Raw genomic sequence first — 26,187 nt, 5'->3', positions numbered from 1 at the left:
ACACGCTATATATAACCAAGCTACATATATATATATTATATATATATAGTGTGTGTACATATATATACATATGCGTGTATATATATATATATATATGCATACATATATATATCTCCTAGATCCTTCTGCTGAGAGGGCCTAGGACCTCAAAATCACTATGTGTATTGATTTGGGGATTACAAATAAATTTTAGTAGGGAGGCATATATACAAATACAGAATCCGTGAATAATGAAAATCAATCGTATAGTCTAATCATAAAATATACATATCTCATTCATATACAGCTTCAAAACATAAGCAAAAATTGACAGAACTATTGTGAGAAACAGATAAATCAATAACTGTAACTGGAGATTTTGACGCAGACCCAAAAAATCATAGTTCAAGCAAACAAAAATAATCAAACTTATAGAGAACAAGTGAACAAGTACAGAATGCATTATTTTCAAGTATATATGGGATAGTCACAAAAATCTACTGGGTACCACAATAAATTCCAAAGGGAGTCTCAATAAATTCCAAAGAATGAATATTATTCAGATTATGTTCTCTAATTAAATTATGCTAATTAGAATCAGTAACAAAATACTAACTCTAAAAAAATCCCACATGACTGGAAACAAAAAACATACTGCTTCATTGTCTTAGGGTTTAAAGATAATTCTTTAAAAAATGCTGAATGATAATAAAAACAATACATGTCAAAATCTGTGGGACCCAGATAAAGCAGCACTTAAAGGGCAATGTACCTTAATAAGTACATTTATTTTTTAAAACAGATATGCAAATATGTTTGTATATGCTTAACCTATCTCTGAAATGTCATACAAGAAACTCTTAACAGTGATTGTATGGGTGGAATGGCTAATATATGAGAAGATGCTCAGTGTCATTAGTAATTAAAGAAATATTAATTGAAATGACAATAAGATACTACTTTATCATTTTGGTAAATATTAGAAAATGAGATAAAACCAAATTCTGGAAGAGGGACAGGAGGAAATATCAACTCTTAGGTGCTACTGGTAGGAGTATAAACTGGTACAGCTGTTCTGAAGACTGATCTACAATAATCAGTTCAAGTGTTATATGAAGGTAGGTACCCTTTTCCCTAGCAATCCCACTCTTGTTCATAAACCATAGAGAAACTAAAACATGGGACCATAAGTGGATTTATATAAGGGTGTGCTTCACAGCAGTGTTCATGATAGAAAGAAACTGGAGGCAACCTAGTGTCCACCACTGAGAACAGAGAACTAAAATGTCATAGATGTATACTATGGGATACTATGGAGCAGACAGAAACCCAGATAGATCTTAAAAACATACTGACATGTAAAAACAAAAATCAACAGAAAGACAGCTACAGCAGTGATTCTCAGGGTGGTCACATTCATATCAAAGTGTGGTACATCAGCATCACACAGGAACTTGTTAGAATATACATTCTCAGGGTCTATTCCAGACCTAAAGAATCAGAAATTCTGGGTGGGCTCCAGCAATCTGTTTTTGAACAAGCCCTCCAGGTAATTATGATGCATGCTAAAGTTTGAGAACGACTGAATAGCACCATAACATTTATGTAAAATTAAAATATTTTTCCCACCAAAACGTTATATATTAAAAAATTAATAATATATGTATTCTGAGGCATATACTAAATACAATAGCAACATGTATAGTTGGGAGAGGGAGTAAGGAAAATAGAGGTCACAGATAAGAAAAACAAAACAAAACAATAGAGGGACTTAGAAAAGACTAGTAATAAATGTGCCATGACCTTAAGAGCTTAATTCAACCAAGACTTCCCTCCTTTTTGAAAGGAAAGACTTCAAAATCCTGAATCCAAATGCTTCTCAAAATGCCTACTCTAAGTCACCAACATCTCCTGCCTATGCTTACTGGATAAGATTACTATCTAGTCTTTCTGGGCTCCCATAGTCAGTCCACCACGTAACAGCCAGAGTAATTGTTTTAAAACATAAATAAATGTGAATATGTCACTTCCATGCTTAACAAACAAATAAACAAACAAAAAAGCTCTAATGGCTTCCCACTGCATTCAGAATAAAACCCAAACTCTACCATGGTTTGCAAGGCCTGACATCATGTAAACCCTGCCTATGTCTCTGATACACTGTCTACATTGTCCCCTTACTCATTCTGTCTAGCCACACTGACCTTGTTTCTATTCCTGGGCTGCCTTAGGCTTGCTCCTTCCTCAGAGCTTTTACACTTGATATGCCCTTTGCCTGAGATGTACTCACCCCACCCCTCCATCTACGCATGGCTCATTCCCTCAGGTCATTCAAGTTTTTGTTCAAATATTACCTCTTCAGATAGGACTTCCCTGATCTCCAACTAAATTAGCTACTCCTGTCCCCCTTTTGTCCCTTACTCTGATTTGATTTTCATAGACACTAAGCAAATATAAGATGCCATCTCTCTCACTAGGAAACACAGTAGGGACTTCCCTGGTGTCGCAGTGGTTAAGATTCCGCACTCCCAATGCAGGGGGCCCGAGTTCGATCTCTGGTCAGGAACTAGATCCCACGTGCATGCCACAACTAAGAAGCCTGACTGCCGCAACTAAGGAGCCCACCTGACACAACTAAGACCCGGTGCAACCAAATAAATAAATAAATATTAAAAAAAAAAAACAAAATAATAAAGGACTTGGCTTTGCTTGTTTATCTCCGCATCCCCAGAATTTAACAATGCCTCTCAACTTAGGTACTATTAACAAGCATAATTCTTTGTTGCAGGATGTTTTGTATTCCTGAACCCTGCTCATTAAATGCCAGTAGAACTTCTCAATTATTGTGACAAACCATTCATATGTCATTGTACATAATTATGAGTACATCTGCAGTATAGTTTCTCAAAAATGAAATTGTTGGATCAAAATAATGTACATTTTGAGACACACCTTGCAAAATAAACTTTATAAAATGTAAATATATAGACACATACGAATATAATTGGATGGCTTTTTCCTTTTTTGGGTTGACTTTTGTTTTCAACATAATATTTCAAATTTCACAAAATATTCCAAGGAAAAAGTACATTAAATTCATATATAAACATAGAAAGCACTTTCTCTCTTCCTACTTACCTTTCCCAACCAAGAACATGATATATCTTTTGAATTATTTGGTCTTTATCTCTGCCTCCTGTAACGATCAACTAAACTTTTTGAAGTAATGAGTTATAATGCCCATCCACACTACAATGTAATTTGGTTGATATACTTCTCAGCCTCTAATCTCAAGTTTTATTTCCTCGTATTATACATCAGTATGCAACTGTACAATTATCTTGTACACATCAATTAAAGGTCATGATTATCAAAAAATCTGTTCGATACTCTTTGTATTCCTATGTGAACAGAATTTTTACTCCATCTCAAGAATCATTTCTATATGTCAACAACTGTTCATTAGTTGTCCGTCTGATAACATTTACATCACCTAAACATCTGATAACATTTTCTCTTTGGTGGCTCCTGTGCATTTAGTACAACACATCCTATGCTGAAAAGGTTCCCTTTAATCCTTTCTCTTATTATAAAATCAATGAAAGGAAACTAAAATTTAGCTTCCCCTACCACAGAGGAAGTACTTTATAATGGGTGCAAATGAAGAAGGAATATCAAAAGGCTCAGACAAAAGTGAAACTTTACTATTCTGTTTTATCAGTCACATTTGGACCAGTCCCTGGTGTACTACCAAAGCCCACGTTACTTCAGGAAAGATCAATGCTTGCTCTGGGCATGGAAAAAAAAAATATCATCATGCCTTGATTCTCTCATACAGGCTCAAGGAAAGAGAAATTATTAAGTATGGAAGAGAAAATAAAGTTCTGTGAAAACGATTTGGCAATACATATCAAAAGTCTTAGAAATGCTCACACTCTTAAAAATACTCATTCTATTATAAGAATCCAATCTAAGGAAATATCAGAAATGCTATTAAAGATGTATTCAAAAAGATGTTAATTGCAGCAATATGCAGAATGGAAACAACTGGAAAACAACGTTGTACCACTTACAGTACAAGTGATACAATATCCAATTAACTGCTGCTTAAGCCATAAAGACATTTAAACATCTCAGAAAACAAACAGTCTGGAGGCAAGATGTCTAGGTTTAGTGTACCAGCTCAACATCTTCACCAAGAAATCATGCCCCCTCTCCCTCTTTGATCTGCTATTCACAGCAGGTCTGCTTTTCATTCTTAGTTATAGCACCTCCTCATGGTCACAAAATGGCTGCTACAGTACACACACCCACATTTGACATGACATAGGGGAATGGGGGTCCAAAAGCTTTCACCTTGCAAGAGTCTTTTCATCTGGAAAGAAAAAATTTCAAAACAACACACACAAATAACAATGACAACACAACATGCAGAAGTCCCTTTATATATTACTGGGCAAAAGAGGATCTCATGTTTACCCTGGACTAGTCACTGGTAACAGGGAATGGATTGCCATGACTAGTTCAAACCAACCAGAATTCATTCCCTTGGGCTGGGATAAGGGCCTTCCCTCTCTGAAATTAAAAGTTCTCCCTGAGAACTTTTAAATAGGTAGAGTGTGCAATGTTACAATCTGCAAGTATGACCTCCACCCATCCCAGGTACCTATTTAGTTATCCCTGACAACCCCCAATCCTATTTATCTGAACAAAACAGGGATTTGATAGTAAGGAAGGAGGAGAGAAAAGGTAGGCAAATAAGCAGTACCTGCTACAAACCAAATTATCCAAAGAGAAATGGTGAAATAAACTACGGTATTTATACCACTAATCATACTTTTGGAGAAATTTTAATGATAGAGAAAAGTGCTCTCAAGACAATGATGAGTCGGGGGGAAAGACTACAAAAGAGAATGCACACAACGATCTCAACTTTCTTTAAAAAATATACACATGTAAAAGAAGAAAAAGACTGTGAGGAAATACAACAAAATGTTAACAGTAATTTCATTATAATTCATTTATAACTTTATTTGTAAGAATTTTTTTCTTAGATTCTGCATTTCCCAATTTTTCTACAAAAAAATGACTCTTTATAACAACAAATTATAATAGGGACACCATCACCTTATTTTCATCTGTTTGACAAAAACATCACCACTCATGCTTATCAAGCACATTGATAAAAATTTATTGTTCAAGTATATACTTGTATCATGTTAGACTAAGTTGTAGCTTACAGAAATCTATATAATCTTAGTGGTCTATAAGTGGCTTCCAACAAACATGAGATATATCCTACAGTTCAGTTTTAAAACTGGTATAATACAGCATTGTCAATTTAAAGTTTTGATTCATTTATCTCTTAAGCTGTTCCAGAAAAATGCTTTGTTAGCCAAACATCAAATAGCATGATAAAGCCAAATATAAACTATGATTTATTAACATTCATTCAGTCAACAAATATTGAGTGCCTACTATGTGTCAGGCACTGTGCTCAGTCCTAATATGAAGAATATTGCTAATAATTAAATAAGTACTTTTGGGGACTTCCCTGGTGGTTCAGTGGGTAAGACTCCATGCTCGCAAGGCAGGGGGCTGGGGTTCAACCCCTGGTCGGGGAACTAGATCCCGTATGCATGCCGCAACTAAGAGTTCACACGCTACAACTGAGAACCCACATGCTGCAACTAAGAAGTCTGCATGCCACAACTAAAAGATACCGCATGCTGCAACAAAGACCCGGCACAGCCAAAATACATAAATAAATATTAAAATAAATAAATATTTTCATATCATACTGAGCGATCTATTCATAAGTAATCTTTTCTATTAGACTGTCAGCTCCCATAGAGACCATGAATCCTACTCATTATTTGATGCTCAGAGCCTGCCATAAAGTTGGCACTCAGGAAACATTTGTTGATGAGTGACAGAAAAAATATGTTAACACAAAATATTCTGAATATGGCATATGTGTACAAAACTCATCGTGGGTCTGTGTGTGTGTGTGTGTGTGTGTGTGTGTGTGTGTATTGTGAATATACTGATGCATTGAAACTATTTTTAAAGTATGTAATCAGAGGATGATTTGGCACAATATTTATCCTTTTAAAAAGTTATTTCTGGGCTTCCCTGGAGGCGCAGTAGTTGAGAATCTGCCTGCCAATGCAGGGGACACGGGTTCGAGTCCTGGTCTGGGAAGATCCCACATGCCGCGGAGCAACTGGGCCCATGAGCCACAACTACTGAGCCTGTGCGTCTGGAGCTTGTGCTCCACAACAAGAGACGCTGCGACAGTGAGAGACCTGCGAACCGCGATGTAGAGTGGCCCCCGCTTGCCGCAACTAGAGGAAGCCAAAGCACAGAAACGAAGACCCAACACAGCCAAAAATAAAAATATATAAATAAAATTTTTTAAAAAAGTTATTTCATTAAATAAAATTAATTACAAATTCAGTAAGTTCTGTATTCTTTTCTTCAGCCTCTAAAACTTCCTCATGCTACTAAACACAAAGAACTAAGCATTCAGTGAGTCTTTCAAACACCCATACTTTTGACATACTGTCTATTAAAATAGGATGTGGATAGGAATATGGGAAGCTTTTAATGTTACAGTCTGCAAGTATGATCTCCACCCATCCCAGGTACCTATTTAGAAATCTTGGGAAATTACTGAGCAGCAGGGAGAATGTGCTTATTTCCTTAGCTTCTATCATTAACTTTCGAACTCATAGATGACACTAAATGAATTTGAGACACTGGCAAGATAACACTGAACTTTTCTGATTCATGCACTTAGACTATCTATCTAACTAAAGAGTAAGATATATTTCTCTTGTTGTTTATTTTTCTGGCAGCTTTAGTATCACAGCTGCTTTTTTGGTTGAGTACCAGGTGAGAGGGTTGACTTGTATTTAGGAGTGATGCTGCATGAACAATAAACCTTTAACCACATAGTACAGTGAGGGTCCCACACTACGAGGGAGAGGCAGAACTAAAGATTGCAAGAACAGCAAGCAGACTCAATTTCTCATCTCATGCTTATTCTGGGGATATTATAAATTCGATTACCTGCACTATTTCAAAAGTTACTTCTCTTTTATTTGCCAAGCATGTACAGCTGAATCAACGGACATTAAATATGAATGTACTGTGGTTCCACTGTACTCAAGTCATTCTGTTAGGTTTTGAAATAGTTTTATCTTTTGTACATAAAAACTTATACTTTGTTTTAAATCTAACCATTTTCCTGTCATCATACAATTTTCAAAATATATAAATTGTGAGTTTTCATTAACTTCATTAACTGTAATCATTTTTTCCTTCAATGAACATGTACTTCCTATGTGTAACAGTATCATAAATTATTCCTACAAGAGGCTAAGTGCCCGATTATTCAGCATTGGCAGTTAATCTAAGCGTTCAATGTAGCTCAGCAGCTTATAGTTTTATAATTAAGGTGAGCTAATCCAAACCCCACTTAGGGTGAACAGCAATTTATATCATTTATATACAGCCTGTACACTATCTACAAAGAGGAAAGGCTGGTAAACACTTAAGTTATTTGCAAAGCAGGGTTAACATAGCCTTCTATATGTCAGATTTTTACTGGCTAATAAAAGGAATAGTTCTTTTTATATCAATTAAAACGTATCTCTATCACTTTAATTATTGAAAGTAACAAAGTTTATAAATTCTGCCAGTGTGTTCTCATTTTAATTTCTTCTACTGAAGAATGGAAAGAAATTTTTTTAAAAAGATAATATGATAGTTCCAACACACCAGTTTAATATTTACCTCTATACTGAAATAGCCTCTGTCCACATAGTCACCCAGAAAGAGGTAGCGTGTATTACTAGGTGATCCTCCAACTTCAAACAACTTCATCAGGTCAAAAAACTGTCCATGAATGTCACCACATACTAGGAAAAAAAAACAGACCTAGGGTGAGGTGAAAAATTATGTCTTAGAAGAGAAAGGGCATTACACCAATAGGACCACAGTTTAACTTTTAACTTAAATCAGTCTAGCTTTTGACTGGACTGCTCGATAATTGCAGGCAATCTATCAATACGAAATAGTCCTACTGGAAATATTAGACATTTTAAATTGTATTTCTTCAATGAATAACACATACTAAACAACCCTAAGACTGCTCACAATTCCTAGAATAATGATCACACATTTTAGTTGGTTATTTGTAATCACTTCTCAAATTAGCTCAAATCTAAGTACCACCATGCGAATACTTCTCATACCTGTGATTGGAGCATCTACTTCTATCATAGTCTTCTCTTGTCTCAGGATGGCAGCCCCATCATTGATTATCTTTAAGGCTACTTCCTCTTCCAGTCGCCCTTCCTTCACCAAATGGTTTTTCAAAACATCAATTTTAGGTTTCCCATTCTCAAATACTTCCTTCAAAGTAAGCCGCTGTGTTGGAGGAAAAGGGACAGCTAGGAAGAGAGAAAAAAAATTTTTTAACAGTTAAAGGTATAGAGAAAAACCATAAACACATTACTTTTATGTAACAAATTAAACCTAATGCATCACCACGATTTCACATCCACAGCACGAGAACTACATAGGAAAACAAATCGAAGATACTATATATTATAGATGATCGATTCTAATTTTTTAAAAGGCCACAGTTAAAGTCATTTAAAAGATATATGTGTGTGTGCGTGTATATATTATGTTATACATATAAAGATGAAAGACTTGAAGTTGATTCAGTAGATAAGCTAAAAGTGAGACAAGGGACTAGATGATATGAGTATCTTTTATCTATGGAAAATGTGTTAAAAATGAAACTATGGTTTAAAAAAATGAAGGAAAATAAATCACAACACTAAAAGGGTATTTATTTCTTCCAAAGAACAGACCTAATGAAACCATGTCTTGGAAGTTTGACTTCAGTTCCTGATCAGGGGAATCAGATGTTTTTTATGTACGTACGTATGTATTAATAAAAGGTAGTTGCTTAAAATATTACTAATAACAAGAACACAACTAACAGGATGGAGCTCTTTCACAGAATAACTTGCTCTAGTAACAGAGCATAAACTTGAGAAAAATAGGTATGGGAGGTCTAGCTGTGTTTTCTAATCTCGAAATTCTAACAACTAACTTCAGTGTACACTGGATATAAAGTTTATATACAACATCATGGTAAATTAGCAACTTGAACAGAAAAATTTTTTTGACATTTTAAAATTGGCTATCACCTCTTCTTTTACCTATCTTATAATGTAGTCTACTTTAGATTCCCTGTGACCTGATAGCCAAAAGTCTATAAACCATAAGTTTTAAAGGAGGGATTCATTTCAATTTGTGGTTACTGTCTGATTATTCCACTTCTAGCTTTATGGAAGTATTATTAAGAACCAAGTTGAAATCTACAGGCACTTAAACAATTTTAGACTTGATCTAGCCATTCCATTTTGTATTTTTTACAAGTAAAGAAAATCCTATGGTAAGTTTTATAATGCTCTTAGCTATAATTTGACTCATTTTGACTATTCAAAGCCCATTGAAAATATCATAGTAGCTATCCAACCAGCAAATATTATCCTGAGATGGGGACCATACACATCCCAGTTTACTCAGGACAGTCCTAGGTTTCAGCTGCTCTCCTAGTATAACTGTTAATAGCATCCCCTTTCCCTCTTAAAACTGTCTCAATTTAAAGGACAAATTAGTCTTAATTTGTGTAATTCATATGGAATATCAATATACTATTTTAGTAGGATAATCTAAATCTAAAATAAGACAAAAATAAAATATTATGATGAGTCTTTTATTCATTCATCTGGTGAGTCTATAAGACAGGGTGAAGGTTAGTCCTGAACAAGTTTACTTAAATTTTTACTAAATTGTTTTTAATTGCCCACTTTGTAAATCAAAGAAATTGGTCAAAAAACTAAAAACAGGGCTTCCCTGGTGGTGCAGTGGTTGAGAGTCCGCCTGCCGATGCAGGGGACACGGGTTTGTGCCCCGGTCCGGGAAGATCCCACATGCCACGGAGCGGCTGGGCCCGTGAGCCATGGCCGCTGAGCCTGCACGTCTGGAGCCTGTGCTCCGCAACAGGAGAGGCCACAACAGTGAGAGGCCCGCATATCGCAAAAAAAAAAAAAAAAACTAAAAACAAGATGAAATAATACAAAATCAAATATGTTGGAATTGACAAAAATGTATCATAACAGAGGTAGTATGAGAGACAAGAGATCCACAGATATTACTTGACTTCTACCAGTAGTATTATTACTTACTAATAAAAATCATTTTCCTCTAACCTCAGTTGTAATCAGAGAACAGTTTACAAAACAGGAAACCCGTTTTTCTTATATATCATAAAAGTCACGTAAGTAAAGGTGACAACAACCTAAAGAGCTCCTGAGGAGGAAATTTAGAAAGATATTTTTTCTTTCTCTCAAATTCTTCAGTTGTAATTTATTTAAAACAAGTAAATAAGTCAGTTAAATGAAAGTAAGGATGAAATGGATCAAGGGGATTATGCCTAGCTAAGAGAAATGGGACACAGCTGAGCCAGGAACACTAAGAGGAATTAAGATTGGCTTGGGACAACATGCATAAAAGAAAGTTCCAGGAGAGTCCTAAGTTTTTAGGTAAGGGTTATTTTTTTTTTAATTTTTGAATTTTATTTTATTTTTATACAGCAAGTTATTAGTCATCAATTTTATACACATCAGTGTATATATGTCACTCCCAATCGCCCAGTTCAGCACACCACCACCCCCACCCCACTGCGGCTTTCCCCCCTTGGTGTCCATATGTTTGTTCTCTACATCTGTGGCTAAACTTCTGCCCTGCAAACTGGTTCATCTGTCCCATTTTTCCAGGTTCCACATACATGCGTTAATATACGATATTTGTTTTTCTCTTTCTGACTTACTTCACTTGGTATGGCAGTCTCTAGATCCATCCGTGTCTCAACAAATGACTTAATTTCATTCCTTTTTATGGCTGAGTAATATTCCAGTGTATATATGTACCACAACTTCTTTATCCATTCGTATGTCGATGGGCATTTAGGTTGCTTCCATGACCTGGCTATTGTAAACAGTGCTACAATGAACATTGGGGTGCATGTGTCTTTTTGAATTATGGTTTTCTCTGGGTATATGCCCAGTAGTGGGATTGCTGGATCATATGGTAATTCTATTTTTAGTTTTTTAAGGAACCTCCATACTATTCTCCATAGTGGCTGTATCAATTTACATTCCCACCAACAATGCAAAAGGGTTCCCTTTTCTCCACACCCCCTCCAGCATTTGTTGTTTGTAGATTTTCTGATGATGCCCTTTCTAACTGGTGTGAGGGGATACCTCATTGTAGTTTTGATTTGCATTTCTCTAATAATTAGTGATGTTGAGAAGCTTTTCATGTGCTTCTTGGCCATCTGTACGGCTTCTTTGGAGAAATGTCTATTTAGGTCTTCTGCCCATTTTTGGATTAGCTTGTTTATTTGTTTAATATTGAGCTGCATGAGCTGTTTATATACTTTGGAGATTAATCCTTTGTCCGTTGATTTGTTTGCAAATATTTTCTCCCATTCTGAGGGTTGTCTTTTCGTCTTGTTTATGGTTTCCTTTGCTGTGCAAAAGCTTTGAAGTTTCATTAGGTCCCATTTGCTTATTTTTGTTTTTATTTCCATTACTCTAGGAGGTGGATCAAAAAAGATCTTGCTGTGATTTATGTCAAAGAGTGTTCTTCCTATGTTTTCCTCTAAGAGTTTTAGAGTGTCCGGTCTTACATTTAGGTCTCAAATCCATTTTGAGTTTATTTTTGTGCATGGTGTTAGGGAGTGTTCTAATTTCATTCTTTTACATGCAGCTGTCCAGTTTTCCCAGCACCACTTATTGAAGAGACTGTCTTTTCTCCATTGTATATCCGTGCCTCCTTTGTCATAGATTAGTTGACCATAGGTGCGTGGGTTTATCTCTGGGCTTTCTATCTTGTTCCATTGATCTATGTTTCTGTTTTTGTGCCAGTACCCTATTGTCTTGATTACTGTAGCTTTGTAGTACAGTCTGAATTCAGGGAGTCTGATCCTCCAGCTCTGTTTTTCTCCCTCAGGACTGCTTTGGCTATTCAGGGTCTTTTTTGCCTCCATACAAATTGTAAGATTTTTTGTTCTAGTTCCGTAAAAAATGCCATTGGTAATTTGATAAGAATTGCATTGAATCTGTAGATTGCTTTGGGTAGTGTAGTCATTTTCACAATATTGTTTCTTCCAATCCAAGAACATGGTATATCTCTCCATCTGTTGGTATCATCTTTAATTTCTTTCATCAGTGTCGCATAGTTTTCTGCATACAGGTCTTTTGTCTCCCTAGGTAGGTTTATTCCTAGGTATTTTATTCTTTTTGTTGCAGTGGTAAATGGGAGTGTTTCCTTAATTTCTCTTTCAGATTTTTCATCGTTAGTGTACAGGAATGCAAGAGATTTCTGTGCATTAATTTTGTATCCTGCAACTTTACCAAACTCATTGATTAGCTCTAGTAGTTTTCTGGTGGCATTTTTAGGATTCTCTATGTATAGTATCATGTCATCTGTAAACAGTTACAGTTCTTCTTTTCCAAATTGTATTCCTTTTATTTCTTTTTCTTCTCTGATTGCCGTGGCTAGGACTTCCAAAACTCTGTTGAATAATAGTGGTGAGAGTGGACATCCTTGTCTTGTTCCTGATCTTAGAGGAAATGCTTTCAGTTTTTCACCATTGAGAATGATGTTTGCTGTGGGTCTGTCGTATATGGCCTTTATTATGTTGAGGTAGGTTCCCTCTATGCCCACTTTCTGGAGAGTTTTATCATAAATGGTAAGGGTTATTTAAAAAATCAATACCCTTCAAATCAGAATAAAAGAATCTTCAACTTTAAAGGAGTGGGTCTTACCACCCTCTAAGTTACCCCTAGCTATGTTTAGAGTCCTGAATTCCATTTCCCTTCTTGTACTGGATAGTTCTATACATACGTTAGCTGAGATTGATTCACAGAAGACTGGGAAGAGCCACAATCCAGAGAAGACTAAAGGAAATCGAGCTAAGTTTGCTAATGAAAGGAAACAGTAGAAACTTTCCAAGTAAACTTTAAACGTCTGTGTAAAAAAATATGCCCCAGACAAGAGTGACCATTACGTCTGAGTATCCTGGTTTATTTATTTTGTCCTGATGTAATTATTAATAATGCTTCCTTTTACTCTCAAGTATCCAGAAACAAAATTAATCAGAATCAACTGATCAGAGGCATTTGTTTAGAGCACAGATTCTTAGGTCTCATACGTGTGGAATCAGGATCTTTGGAGATCTACACAGACCTCCGCATGGTTAACAAGTACCCCAGGCAAATCTCATGCTCACTAATCTCAGATAATCAGCACCTGTATTCCCAGTCATCACATAGTCATAGTTTACTGGTCTTCATGTCCCTTGCCCCAGCCCCTATGTGGCCACATGAATACACGGAGTTCAGAATTTCTGAGTGGAAAATAGAGGATCTAGAGTAGTGCTTTGTAAACTGTCTGTTGGAACTGCCCCCACCCCAGCATCAACAAGTGGAAAACTATACTTTGTAAAATGCAATAAAAATAAATTACTAGAAAAATGATCACATGCATAGATGTTGTGCCAATGTCAAGCTGCTATAAAAGTTTTTAAATGCTAACTCTCTGTATTTACTGCAGTTAGTAACAATTCGTGGACAGACATTGGTCCACGGACCATACTTTTGGGTAACACTGGTTTGGATAAACGTGGATTTGGGGGAACAAGAATAAGACTAGAGGGTTTCCCTGGTGGCGCAGTGGTTAAGAGTCCGCCTGCCGATGCAGGGGACACGGGTTTGTGCCCCGGTCCGGGAGGATCCCACAGGCTGCGGAGCGGCTGGGCCCGTGAGCCATGGCCGCTGAGCCTGCGCGTCTGGAGCCTATGCTCCGCAACGAGAGAGGCCACAACAGTGAGAGGCCCACGTACCGCAAAAAAAAAAAAAAAAAAAAAAGAATAAGACTAGAATCAAAACTTAAATACTACGCATATACATGTCTCTAAGCCCAAGTTTGGAGATTTTATTATGTCTTATGTCTAATGTATACAAAAGATGATATTCAACTGGCTTCACTTCTCACTTCACAGTGGATGATAATCTAAACCCAAATCTCTGACAAGTTCATTTCAAACTGCCTTTAATGGCACACAGGATTTCATTAATAAGAAATACAACTTAAACACTTGGACTCTGAAGTTGTAGCCTCTAACATCTTATCCATGCTTTAAACTATGAAGTATTTGAACTGTAACACAGAGGTTCAATTCTTGCATCCTTTCAAATTATAAATAAACCACTCACCACCACACATGGAAGTTTCCCTTCATTTCTGTGGCTGTGTGTTGCCTCTCTAAATACTCCATTTATAAAGCTGTCATCCTTCCAAAATCATGTCTTAGCACAATTTTTCAAATTTCAAAGAAAAGGTACTCAAGTGATTACAAGGCTAATAAGTAATTCCAGACATTTTATTTGTTCAAAAAATTAAATAGGCATTTTTAAATAAAAGAGTCAAAATGTCAGTAGTGTCAGAGCTCAAGTTACTACTTTATTGGTTTCTTCATATTGTCACTTGGGGTTCCTGGTTCCTTCATTTTTAATATAGGCATGTTATTTTATAAACTATAATCATTACCAACAAGAAAGTAGGGTTAACAGAGGGATTAAAGGGTCTCAAAACACGAGCATAGAGTTAAAAATATTTTTTGACTATGAATCAAAAGGCCATTTATCCAGAAATGTGATCATTTAGGGGTTATAAAACTACAGTACTTCTTTTTAAGAGTAGAGGAGGTTCTTGTTACTCAAAGATGATTGGTGGGCTTCCCTGGTGGTGCAGTGGTTGGGAGTCCGCCTGCCGATGCAGGGGACACGGGTTCGTGCCCCGGTCCGGGAGGATCCCACATGCCGCAGAGCGGCTGGGTCCGTGAGCCATGGCCGCTGAGCCTTCGCATCCGGAGCCCGTGATCCGCAACGGGAGAGGCCACAACGGCGAGAGGCCCGCGTACAGCCAAAAAAAAAAAAAAAAAAAAAAAGATGATTGGTGATAGAAAAGGCCACTTTAAGTGTATCCACATTAAAAAAAACAAAACAAAACAGTCATTCTAACAGGTCTGAGGTGATATCTTGCTATGATTTTAATTTGCATTTCCCTGATGATTAGTGATGTTGAGCACCTTTTCATGTACCTGTTGGCCATCTGTAATGTCTCCTTTGGGAAAATGTCTATTCAGTTCCTCTTTCCATTTTTAAATTGGATTGTTTGGGTTTTTTGCTATTGAGTTGTATGAGTTTATTATATACTTTGGATATTAACCTCTTATCAGACATATGATTTATAAATACTTTCTCCCATTCTGTAGGTTGCCTTTTCACTTGGTTGATGGTTTCTTTTTCTCTGCAGAAGTTTTTTAGTTTGATGTAGTCCCAGTTATTTTTGCTTTTGATGTCATACCCCCAAAATTGTCACCAAGACCAATGTCAAACAGCTTTTTCCCTATGTTTCCTTCTAGGAGTTTTACAGTTTCAGGTCTCATGTTTAAGTCTTTAATCCATTTTGAGTTAATTTTTGTGAGTGGTCTAATTTCATTCTTCTGCACTGTAGTTATACAGCTTTCCCAACACCACTTATTGAAAAGATTATCCTTTCCCTCATTGAATATTCTTGGCTCCCTTGTCAAATATTAGTTGACTGTATATGTGAGGGTTTATTTCTGAGCTCTTGATTCTGTTCCATTGGCCCGTGTGTCTGTTTTTATTTTATGCCAATACCATACCGTTTTGACTACTAGAGGTTTGCAGTATAGTTTGAAATCAGGACGTATGATGCCTCAAACTTTGTTCTTCTTTCTCCAGATTGCTTTGGTTATTCAGGGTCTTTTGTGGCTCCACACAAACTTTAGGATTGTTTTTTCTATTTCTGTGAAAAAAACCATTGGCTTTTTTTTTTTTTTTTTTTTGCGGTATGAGGGCCTCTCACTGTTGTGGCCTCTCCCGTTGTGGGGCACAGGCTCCGGACGCACAGGCTCAGTGGCCATGGTTCATGGGCCCAGCCGCTCCGCGGCATGTGGGATCTTCCCGGACCGGGGCACGAACCCATGCCCCTGCATCGGCAGGCGGACTCTCAACCACTGTGCCACCAGGGAAGCCCAAAACCATTGGCATTTTGATAGGAATTGGATTGAATCTCCAGACAACTTTGGGTAGTATAGACATTTTAAAAATATTAATTCTTCTGATCTATGAATATAGGATGTCTTTCCATTTGTTTATGTCTTCTTCAATTTCATCAAAATTTTGTAGTTTTCAGTGTACAGATCTTTCACCTCCTTGATTAAATTTATTCCTAAGTATTTTATTGTTTTTGATGTTATTGTAAATGGAATTGTTTTATTTCTTTTTCAGATATTGCATTGTTAGTGTATAGCAACACAAGTTATTTCTGTATGTTGATTTTGTATCCTCAAACAACTGAATTTGTTTATTAGTTCTAACAGTTTGTTTGTTTTTTGTTTTGGTGGAGTCTTTAGGATTTTCTCTATGTAAGACCATGTCATCTGCAAACTAAGACAATTTTACATCTTACTTTCTGACCTGGATTGATTGATTTTCTTACCTGATTGCTCTGGCTAGGACTTCAAGTACTATGTTGAATAAGAAAGGTGAGAGTAAGCACCCTTATTTTACTCCTGATCTTAGACGAAAAGCTTTCAACCTTTCATTGATGAATATGATGTTGGCTGTGGGCTGGTCATATATGGCTTTTATTAAGTTGAGGTATGTTCCTTCTATATGCAATTTGTTGGGTGTATTTATCAAGAAAAGATGCTGTATTTTGTCAAATGCTTTTTTTGCATCTATTGAGATGATCATATGATTTTTATCTTTTATCCCATTAATGTGATGTATATCACATTTGTTGATTTGCATATGTTGAATTACCCTTGCATCCTAGGGATAAATATCACTTGATTGTGGTGAATGATCTTTCTAACATGCTGTTAATTAGATTTGCTAATATTTTGTTGAGAAGTTTTGCATCTCTATTCATCAGGGATATTGGTCTGCAGTTATCTTTTCTTATAGTTTCCTTATCTGGCCTTTGTATCAGAGTAATGCTGGCCTCAAAAAAAATGAGTTTGGGAGCATTCCCTCCCCCTCAATTTTTTGGAAGACTTTGAGAAGGATTGGTATGAATTCTTTTTTTAAATGTTTGATAGATTTCACCAATGAAACCATCTGGTCTTGGGCTTTTCTTTGTTGGGAGGTTTTAGATTACTGATTCAGTCTCCTTATTTGTTATTGGTCTGTTCAGAGTTTTCCACTTCTTCATAATTCAGCCTTCATAGGTTAAATGTGTCTAGAAATTTATCCATTTCTTCTAGGCTACCCAATTTGTAGTGGATAATTGTTCACAGTAGTCTCTTATAATCCTTTATATTTCTGTGGCATCAGTTGTAATGTCTCCTTTTTTCATTTCTTATTTATTTGTCTTTTCTCTTTTATTCTCAGTCTAAAGTCTGTCAATTATGTTAATCATTTCAAAAACCAATTCTTAATTCTGTTAATCTTTTCTATTGTTTTCCTGGTCCCTATTTCACTTACTTCTACTCTTATCTTTGTTATTTCAGTGGTGAAAGCTGCTGGGTTATCTGTTGAGCTGGTTGCCATGAACCTCATTCACGCCCACTGCATACCTGCCATGGTAGCCCCTTCATTCTACTCAATTCTCTGCTCAAATGTTACTTCTTCAGAGAGCTCTTCCCTATTTTATCCAAACAAAACAAAACAAAACAAAACCTCTTCCCTAGACACTGATCAGAGAAAAGGTTTGGTTCTTCATCAATTTCTAATTAAGTACTTTGAGGTATATATTATGTACACACCATTGTTGAGACATATAGAAACTAAGTCTGAGCCAGATATCAACTGTTGAATTCGACAATTGTTCATTTCAGATATGGTAAACTCCTGCTCAACCTTTCATCCTAAAATTCTTTCCTCCTCAAAGTTTAGTCTGGGGATCAAAAATATCAGAATCACCCAGGAGCTTGTTAGAAGTGCAGGATACCTGGCCTAACTCAGATATATTGAAATCAGAATCTGCATTTTAACAAGATGTTCAGGTGCACATTAAGAAGCACTACTATAATTTACTGATTTTTAACTCCAATTGTACATTAGCATAACCTAGGAAGTTTCTGAAAATATAATGCCCTCATCCATTTCTAGAAATCTGGATTCAACTGGTTTTAGATTAGTGTCCCAGAAACTGGTAGTTTCAAAAATCTCTCCAGGTAATCCTAACATGCAGCCTAATGTGCAGATTGAGAACCAATGTTCTAAGTTAAATGATAAATGCATTTTTTCCTAATTTCATATCATTCTAAATTCTTGTCTTTTTCTCAATTCATCCTTCTTAACTCTAGAGCTACACTGTCTAATAAGGTAGCTACTAGCTACATGTGGCCATTTAGACTTAAATTTAAATTAATTAAAATTAAATAAAATTTAAAATTTAGTTCCTCAGTTGCACTGACCACATTTCAATGCTCAATAACCTCATGTGCTCAGTGACTGCCATATTGGAGAGCATAAATACACAACATTTCTATCAGTTCAGAAAGTTATATTGAACAGCACTGCTCTTTAGTATTTATTCAAAAAATGAAACAGCATTAACAAGTTAATCTGAGCAAGCAACTAGTGCAGTGAGCAATAAATAAATAAATAAATGCACCATTCAAATGGGAAAGTAACGTGTAAGATTCAAAAAGCAGTTAAAATTAATGAAACTTAAGAATGATCCAAGAATAAAAGAGTATTTGGGCTAAATGCAGACCAAAAGTTGGCATTTTTATAATTGGTGCTCTAGGCTATCTGTGCAACAAATTTTCTTTTAGTGCTCCAAAATCAAACTAGTTTAAAGAAAAAAGTTTTAAGAAATTTGAAAAACATTTCAAAAATTAGAAAATTGGGGGGGGATACCCTACATAAATTTTCATTAATAGCACATATTAACCTAAAAGCAGATTGCTACATGTTTAGCACGACTGCATTAATAAGGCTAGGGGCAGCAAAATGTGTTAGATAACCTTTCCAATTCTGAGCCACTATGAATAATGTTGCTATGAACATTCTTCTATCTGTCTTATGGTGGATGTAAGCACCCGTTTTACCCAGGATTGGGAATGCAAGGTTAGGGGGGTAGGCATAGGTTTCATCAAACAGTTCACTGAAGTCTTATACCATTTTAGCCACACCAGCAAGGTGTGAGGGTTCCAGTTACTCCTTGCCAACACTTAGTATTGGTCACTTTTAAATTTTACTCCATTATAGTGAGTGTCTACTTCTCTTTGTGGTTCTAATTTACATTTCATTGGTGAATAGTGATGCTGAGCACGCTTCCACTTGTTTACTGGCTATCTTCCTTTTGGGACATGCCTAATCAACCAATTTTTTGTCCATTTAACAATTTATTCAGGGGGCTTCCCTGGTGGCGCAGTGGCTGAGAGTCTGCCTGCTGATGCGGGGGACACGGGTTCGTGCCCCGGTCAGGGAGGATCCCACGTGCCGCGGAGCGCCTGGGCCCGTGAGCCACGGCCGCTGAGCCAGCGCGTCCGGAGCCTGTGCTCCGCAACGGGAGAGGCCACAATGGTGAGAGGCCCGTGTACGGCAAAAAAAAAAAAAATTCTTCAATATATTTTTTCCATTGACTGATAAAAGTTCTTATATATTCTGAGTATGTCCTTTATCAGATATATGCTTTTTTTCTTAATCATCTTTACATAGCATACAATTCAATGAATTTTGACAATCATTACAACAGAACTGACTGTGTAACAATTCTAGGAGAACGCTAGGAGAGAGCAAAGAACAGAAATGAAACTGATAAAAATAAAGTATATAATATGTAAGACAAACTAGAAAAGTTCTTTTGGAATACAAAGGAAAAGGACAAATATGAAAATGGTGAGAGACAATGACATACAGAGAATAGAGGATGGAGAGCCAAAATAAGAGGTTAATGATATTCCTGAAAAACTAAACTAGAAAAAATGTAACAGGAAAAATACTCAAAACAAATTAGAAAACTTTTCTGAGCTATATAGAAAGGTTTGCTTAAACACACTGAATCACTGCATTTCAGGAAAAACTAATCAAGAGGCACATTCTTGAAAAAATTCTGAATTATAAGGATAAAGAAGAAACTTAAATCATGATGGTCTACAGTTTTTTTTTCTAGAATATTAGATTTCTAACATCACTGGAATATGTGTAGAACTCTAAGGAGAAAAGGTTGTAACTTGTAAGTTTTGTACTCAGCCAAATACTTTATATTATCTGTGAAGGTCATAGAATGACATTCAGAAAATCAAAGGGACTCAGAAAATATATCACCTACAGAGCCTTCTTGAAAGAAAATTACCTCAACACTTACTGTAGGTAATGTTGTGTTTTCTTGATTGGAATACTGGCTACACAAGTATGTTTCCTTTGTGAAAATTTATCAAGCTGTACAGTTAGGATCTGTGCACTTTTGTATATTATACGTCAATAATTTTTTAAAAACCTTTTTAATGCAAAAACACTTGAGCCTAGCTGACCCCAGTCAGAGTTGAATTAAAATTAAGGAAAAAACTGCAAAAGTCATGATACCAAAGATTTTCAAGTCTAGCTTTATTCACTTTGAACCCCAGACTCAGAAGTCTAGGTTGATTTCAGGAAGATTATGTAACTCAGAGATCAAATTTCCACTCATGTGCAAATTCTATGTTTCAGTTCCTTCCCAGTCCTAAGAAATGTGTTTCTAGAATGATTTTTTCATGCCGCTGTTAAAATAGAATCATTCTTGACATGGTTGATGACCACATCCAAATCACATTTTGGACACTTTGCAAGGAACATTACAAAACAAAATATTTGTCTTTACCTCACCTCTCTCCTCAAAAACAGAAGGATAGTAAGTAATAAAACAAACTATTTTCATTAACAAGTAACTCAAATAATGATTTTCTGTATTCTTTAAAAATTCATATAGCAAGTGCCCAGTCTATCAATGTTTCAGCAGGGAAATACTGCCCAATATCAGTCTGCACCTTCAGCTGAGACATTTTGGCATTCTAGTCAGTATGAGAAGCCAAGAGAAGACGGGAAAGGAGGCACAAGGTGCTCTCTTTCACTCTCTAAGTCTGGAATGTTCTTTAAAGACCTCTTTTCAAAGCATTTTCTTCTCCTGAGCTGCTGTTCCCCACAGGGAGGCCAGAGCCATGGTATTTTGTCTCAAAAAGCAAGAGGGAAGAAGAGCCAATGGAAACGCTGATGTCCTTGGTCCACTGATAATATTAAAATATAAGGTATCGTGAAAACTCAGCTGTCAGGGACCCTGAGGGAGTGAGTCAATTTGAACAGACAATGGAATGCTTTGTCTATTTTTTTCCCTCTCTATTTTTTCCCCCATAAGATACTGATCATAAATATACATATATGTACATACACACGTAAAATTTTAAAAATAAAAGGCATATTTATGAATCTAAAATTCACACAGAATTAAAGAAGTCACTTTTAAAGGTTAGGATACAAAAAACTCATAGGTGATGAGTAATATGCCAAATACCTTTTATTTAAAATTGACAAGTGGTCCAGTGTTTAGCTCTGTTTAAAAATAAATCTAAATAAATAAATAAATAAATAAATCCATACGATATGATCTAAATTGTGACTAAATAATGCATTAGAAAAGGCAATAAGGAAATATACCCAAGTATTAGTGCTAGGTAACAAGATTCTAAATTATCTTATTCTTCCGACTTGCCTATTTTTAAACTTTCTCTGATTACCCTGTATCACTTTTATAATCAGAAAAAAAGTATATAAGAAGTCAGTATACAATTATTTTGTACACTATATGATCATAATGATATTCTTTTAATTGAACAATAAAAATTGGAAGAAAAGGATGAAAGTATAAGCAAGAGTGTTTGGACTACAGACAGCTTTTTTTTTTTCCTATCTGCTCTGCCCTACATTTTTCCAAGTTTTTATAAAAAACTTTATTAAAAGAAAAGTAACAGATACCAAGGGCAAAAAGAAAGGCAATCCCACTGGCAATAACTTTCCTTATGTTAATCCGTTTTATACATAAATAAGACTTCTCTCAAATCAGCAGAGCTATACCCCAAACTGACTCTTACCAGCAACATTAAAATTTAAGTTACACCTATAAGCAACCAAGAGTTACTAAGATGACAAAGAGGAAATTCTGTGGCTTATGCTTCAAAACACACAAAGGCACTATGGTTAGCAGAAGGCAGACCCCACAAGATGCCTGGTCCATGGTATATACACACCTTCTCCCAGTTACTCCATCAATCATCTAGGTACTGCTGGAAGGAAGTCTGCAAGCATAATTAAGGTCCCATATTAGATGACCTTAAAATAGGGAGACTGTCCAGGTGCACCTGACCTAATCACAGAAGACCTTTTAATCTGGATTTAGAGGTCAGATATAGGAGTTCAGAGAGCTGAAGCATGAGAGGGATTTGATGTGCAATTTCTCCATTGTTAGCTTGAAGACAGAGCAGGCCACGGAGCAAGGAATGAAGGCAGACTCTAGGAGCTGGGAGTGGCCCCCAGCTAAAAATAAGGACTTCACTCCTACCACCACAAGGAACTGCCAGCAACCTGAATGTGCTAAAGATCAGATTCTTCCCCCAGCCTCCACATGTAAACTCAGCCTGGTAGGCACCTTGATTTCAGCCTTTGAGCCCTGAGAAGTCTATGCCATGAATCTACCTCTGACCCACAAAACTAGGAGCTAAAAAAACGTTGTTTTAAGCCACTAAGTTTGTGGTAATTTGTTACACAGCAATAGAAAACTAATACTGAATTCTTGAAGTCAAAGTTTTTTCCTAAAGCCGTTCAACAATTACAAATATACTTTTATACACATAAGAAACTAACACCAGCAGCCTCTCAGAATCAAAACAGAAGTCCCAACTTATAACTGTACTATGACTCATAAAACAGATGAAGTGAACCAAACCAAACCACAGCATGCATCACAGACTATCTAAGCTCAAATTCTTTTTAATACCAGATACTTCAGATCCATGTTTCAAGATAAGACCTCAGGCAAACTAATTTAACAGTAACTCTGCATAGACACTAGATCTGATCTAACACTAGAACTTCATGAGTTCTAGCAACTCATCTAGTCTACAAATTCTAACTAGTCCTTGCCCAGATTACAAACTTCCACCCTAAAATCCAACAACAGTCCTTCATCTAACAAGAGTATCCAATGAGTAGCCTTCCTAACTGCCACCCCCTATAGAGAAGATCCCTATTTCCTCTAGTTCTCTGCTTGTTGCAGCAAGTTAAACAAACCTAACTTTTTTTTCTTTAACTATAAATAAATCCTTCAGCTGACCTTGTTTCTAGGGAGACCCATGACTTTGTAACAGTGTGCACATATGAGACCACTTGATTTCCACCTGCTCAAGGCCACTCTGCCTACTAGAGTGAGTTACCTGATCTTCAATAATTTTCTCAAGCACTTCAGGGTTAAGGTGATACGGTGGGTCCTCTGACTTTCAGTCTTATCAGATTGTTCTGTTCAGGAGTGAAATCTGGCTTCTACCTAATTAACAGCATTCCTATCATCTGTCTGCTTGTTCAGTATCTTGAGTGTCATTCATCTATAAGAGGAAGCCCATAGGCAGAGGACAGACTAGGACCTAATAAGTGTATTTTCCAGCCAGCCCCAAAGGCTGACAAGTTCAGAAGGTCTCATTAGACCAGTATCTTTAGGCAAACTCTGCATTGGGTCAATTTTTCTAAAACTTCCTAAGGACCTTCCTTAGTCCTTACAATCCTGAGAAGTGTTTTGCTTAGTTCTGTCTAGCTGGGGCTGAGGCTCTGATCGGCCCTCAATTGATGACGGCTTATCTTTGGTGTCACTTCATGTCTTCTGGAGACATATGGTTGCAAAAGTGCCACCCTTAACAATCGTTGCAGGTCACATGGTGTTTTCTCAACCTGAATCTCTGCCTCCTCTGTGCCTCCTCGATCTGCTTCCTTCACATTTTCAGATTATGAATATACTCAATAAACGGCATAATTTCACCAAGGAAAAATTTCAAATTACAAATGGCCTCTTGGGGACTTTTTTTTTTTTAATTTATTTTTGGCTGCACTGGGCCTTTGTTGCTGCGCGCGGGCTTTCTCTAGTTGTGGCGAATGGGGGGCTACTCTTCATTGCGGTTCACGGGCTTCTCTTGATGCGGAGCACGGGCTCTAGGCGCATGGGCTTCAGTAGTTGTGGCTTGGGGCTCTAGAGTGCAGTCTCAGTAGTTGTGGCACACGGGCTCAGTAGTTGTGTCTCACGGGCTCTTAAGCACAGGCTCAGTAGTTGTGGCACACGGGCTTAGTTGCTCCGCAGCATGTGGGATCTTCTCACACCAGGGCTTGAACCTATGTCCCCTGCATTGGCAGGTGGATTCTTTTTTTTTTCTTCAATACGCGGGCCTCTCACTGCTGTGGCCTCTCCCGTTGCGGAGCACAGGCTCAGGACGCGCAGGCTCAGCAGCCATGGCTCATGGGCCCAGCCGCTCCGCAGCATGTGGGATCTTCCCAGACCAGGGCACGAACCCATGTCCCCTGCCTCGGCAGGCGGACTCTCAACGACTGCGCCACCAGGGAAGCCCTGGCAGGTGGATTCTTAACCACTGTGCCACCAGGGAAGTCCTCTTGGGGAACTTTTAACATGAACAAAGTTGTTTATTTGAGAGGCACCTTAAAACAAGATAGGAAACAGAATTCTAAATACCCAGTGGTCTGCATTCTTTAATATGAGGAGGCTTCCAAATGCAATTCAAATTCTAAAAGTGCCTCCCTGAAAGACTTCCCAAACACCAGGAAAAAAGAACATTTATTGAAGAAATCAGGCTTTTGTAGGCTTCCCCGATCTCTAGCAATTAGTCCCTATTTTGATGTGCCTAGGAGATACAAAACCTGGAAAAGACTAATTGGCCTCACCCTAAAGAGAATTTAGAGATTAATTAATGCTTAAGAAACAAGGAAAGCCCTTACAATTTGTAACTCTCTGGAAGTTATAAGATTACTCATTTCTAACGCCCTCAGAATTTCCCTCTCATTCAACCTTTAACTCTTTTTTTTTTTTTTTTGCGGTACACGGGCCTCTCACTGTTGTGGCCTCTCCCGTTGCGGAGCACAGGCTCTGGACGCACAGGCTTCGTGGCCATGGCTCACGGGCCCAGCTGCTCCACGGCATGTGGGATCTTCCCAGACCGGGGCACGAACACGTGTCCCCTGCATCGGCAGGCGGACTCTCAACCACTGCACCACCAGGGAAGCCCTTAACTTTTTTTATATATACATATATTTTAATATTAATTTATTTGGCTGTGTCAGATTTTAGTTGCGGCAGGCGGCATGTGGGGTCTTTCATTGAGGCATGCGGGTTTCTCTCTACTCGTGGCGCACGGGCTCAGTAGTTGCAGCTCGCGGGTATAGTTGCCCTGTGGCATGTGGGATCCCAGGTCCTCGACCAGGGATTGAACCCGTGTCCCCTGCATTGGAAGGCGGATTCCTAACCACTGGACCATGGGGAAGTCCCTCAACTTTTAACTCTTAACAATGTCTTCTGTTATTGATTTTGAATGAATGTAAAAGAATGTGTGTGAAGACAGGGGAATGTGAATGTATGGTATCAGATGTGCTTTTGCTCAACTAGAAATAGAGAGAATAATTTGGTCTTCAAATAAGAAATGTCTGTCTCACCACAAGAAAGAAATGGTAATTATATGGTGTTACACATTGTTAGCTAATGCTATTGTGGTAATCATTTTGCAAAATATATCAAATCAACACATTGTACACCTTAAACTCACACAATGTTATATGTCAATTATACCTCAATAAAGCTGGGGGAAAAAAGAGAAATTTCTGGTCGTGCCAAAATGTGACAGAATATAGTGAAAGACAAATGAGACAGCATACCATAAGGGTAGACAGTATGAGAATTAGTATACTTTATTTGTCTGGGTTTGTAGTAGCTACAAAAACCAAACCAGAACAAACCAAACAAAAAAAAAACCTTTGAAGGGAGAAAGAA

The 26,187-nt window shown here is 37.1% G+C and overlaps 1 protein-coding gene across 4 annotated transcripts in view; it reads right to left on the bottom strand.

Annotated features, from left to right (window-relative positions):
• The window catches only part of PPP3CC (protein phosphatase 3 catalytic subunit gamma), a 93,590-nt gene that overhangs the window by 42,791 nt on the left and 24,612 nt on the right, over positions 1-26,187 (bottom strand). For all 4 annotated transcript variants that reach the window (XM_060015143.1, XM_060015145.1, XM_060015144.1 and 1 more), the window contains exons 2-3: positions 8,241-8,438; positions 7,780-7,904 (exon numbers count right to left, since the gene is read on the bottom strand). In XM_060015143.1, the coding sequence (XP_059871126.1) occupies positions 7,780-7,904; positions 8,241-8,438 (323 nt within the window). The remainder of the gene's footprint in view (positions 1-7,779; positions 7,905-8,240; positions 8,439-26,187) is intronic.

This window comes from Delphinus delphis, chromosome 6 (assembly GCF_949987515.2).
Source record: "Delphinus delphis chromosome 6, mDelDel1.2, whole genome shotgun sequence".
Taxonomy (NCBI): Eukaryota; Metazoa; Chordata; class Mammalia; order Artiodactyla; family Delphinidae; genus Delphinus; species Delphinus delphis.
Note: the sequence above shows the minus strand (reverse complement) of the source record. Positions and strands in the feature narration are given on the sequence as shown.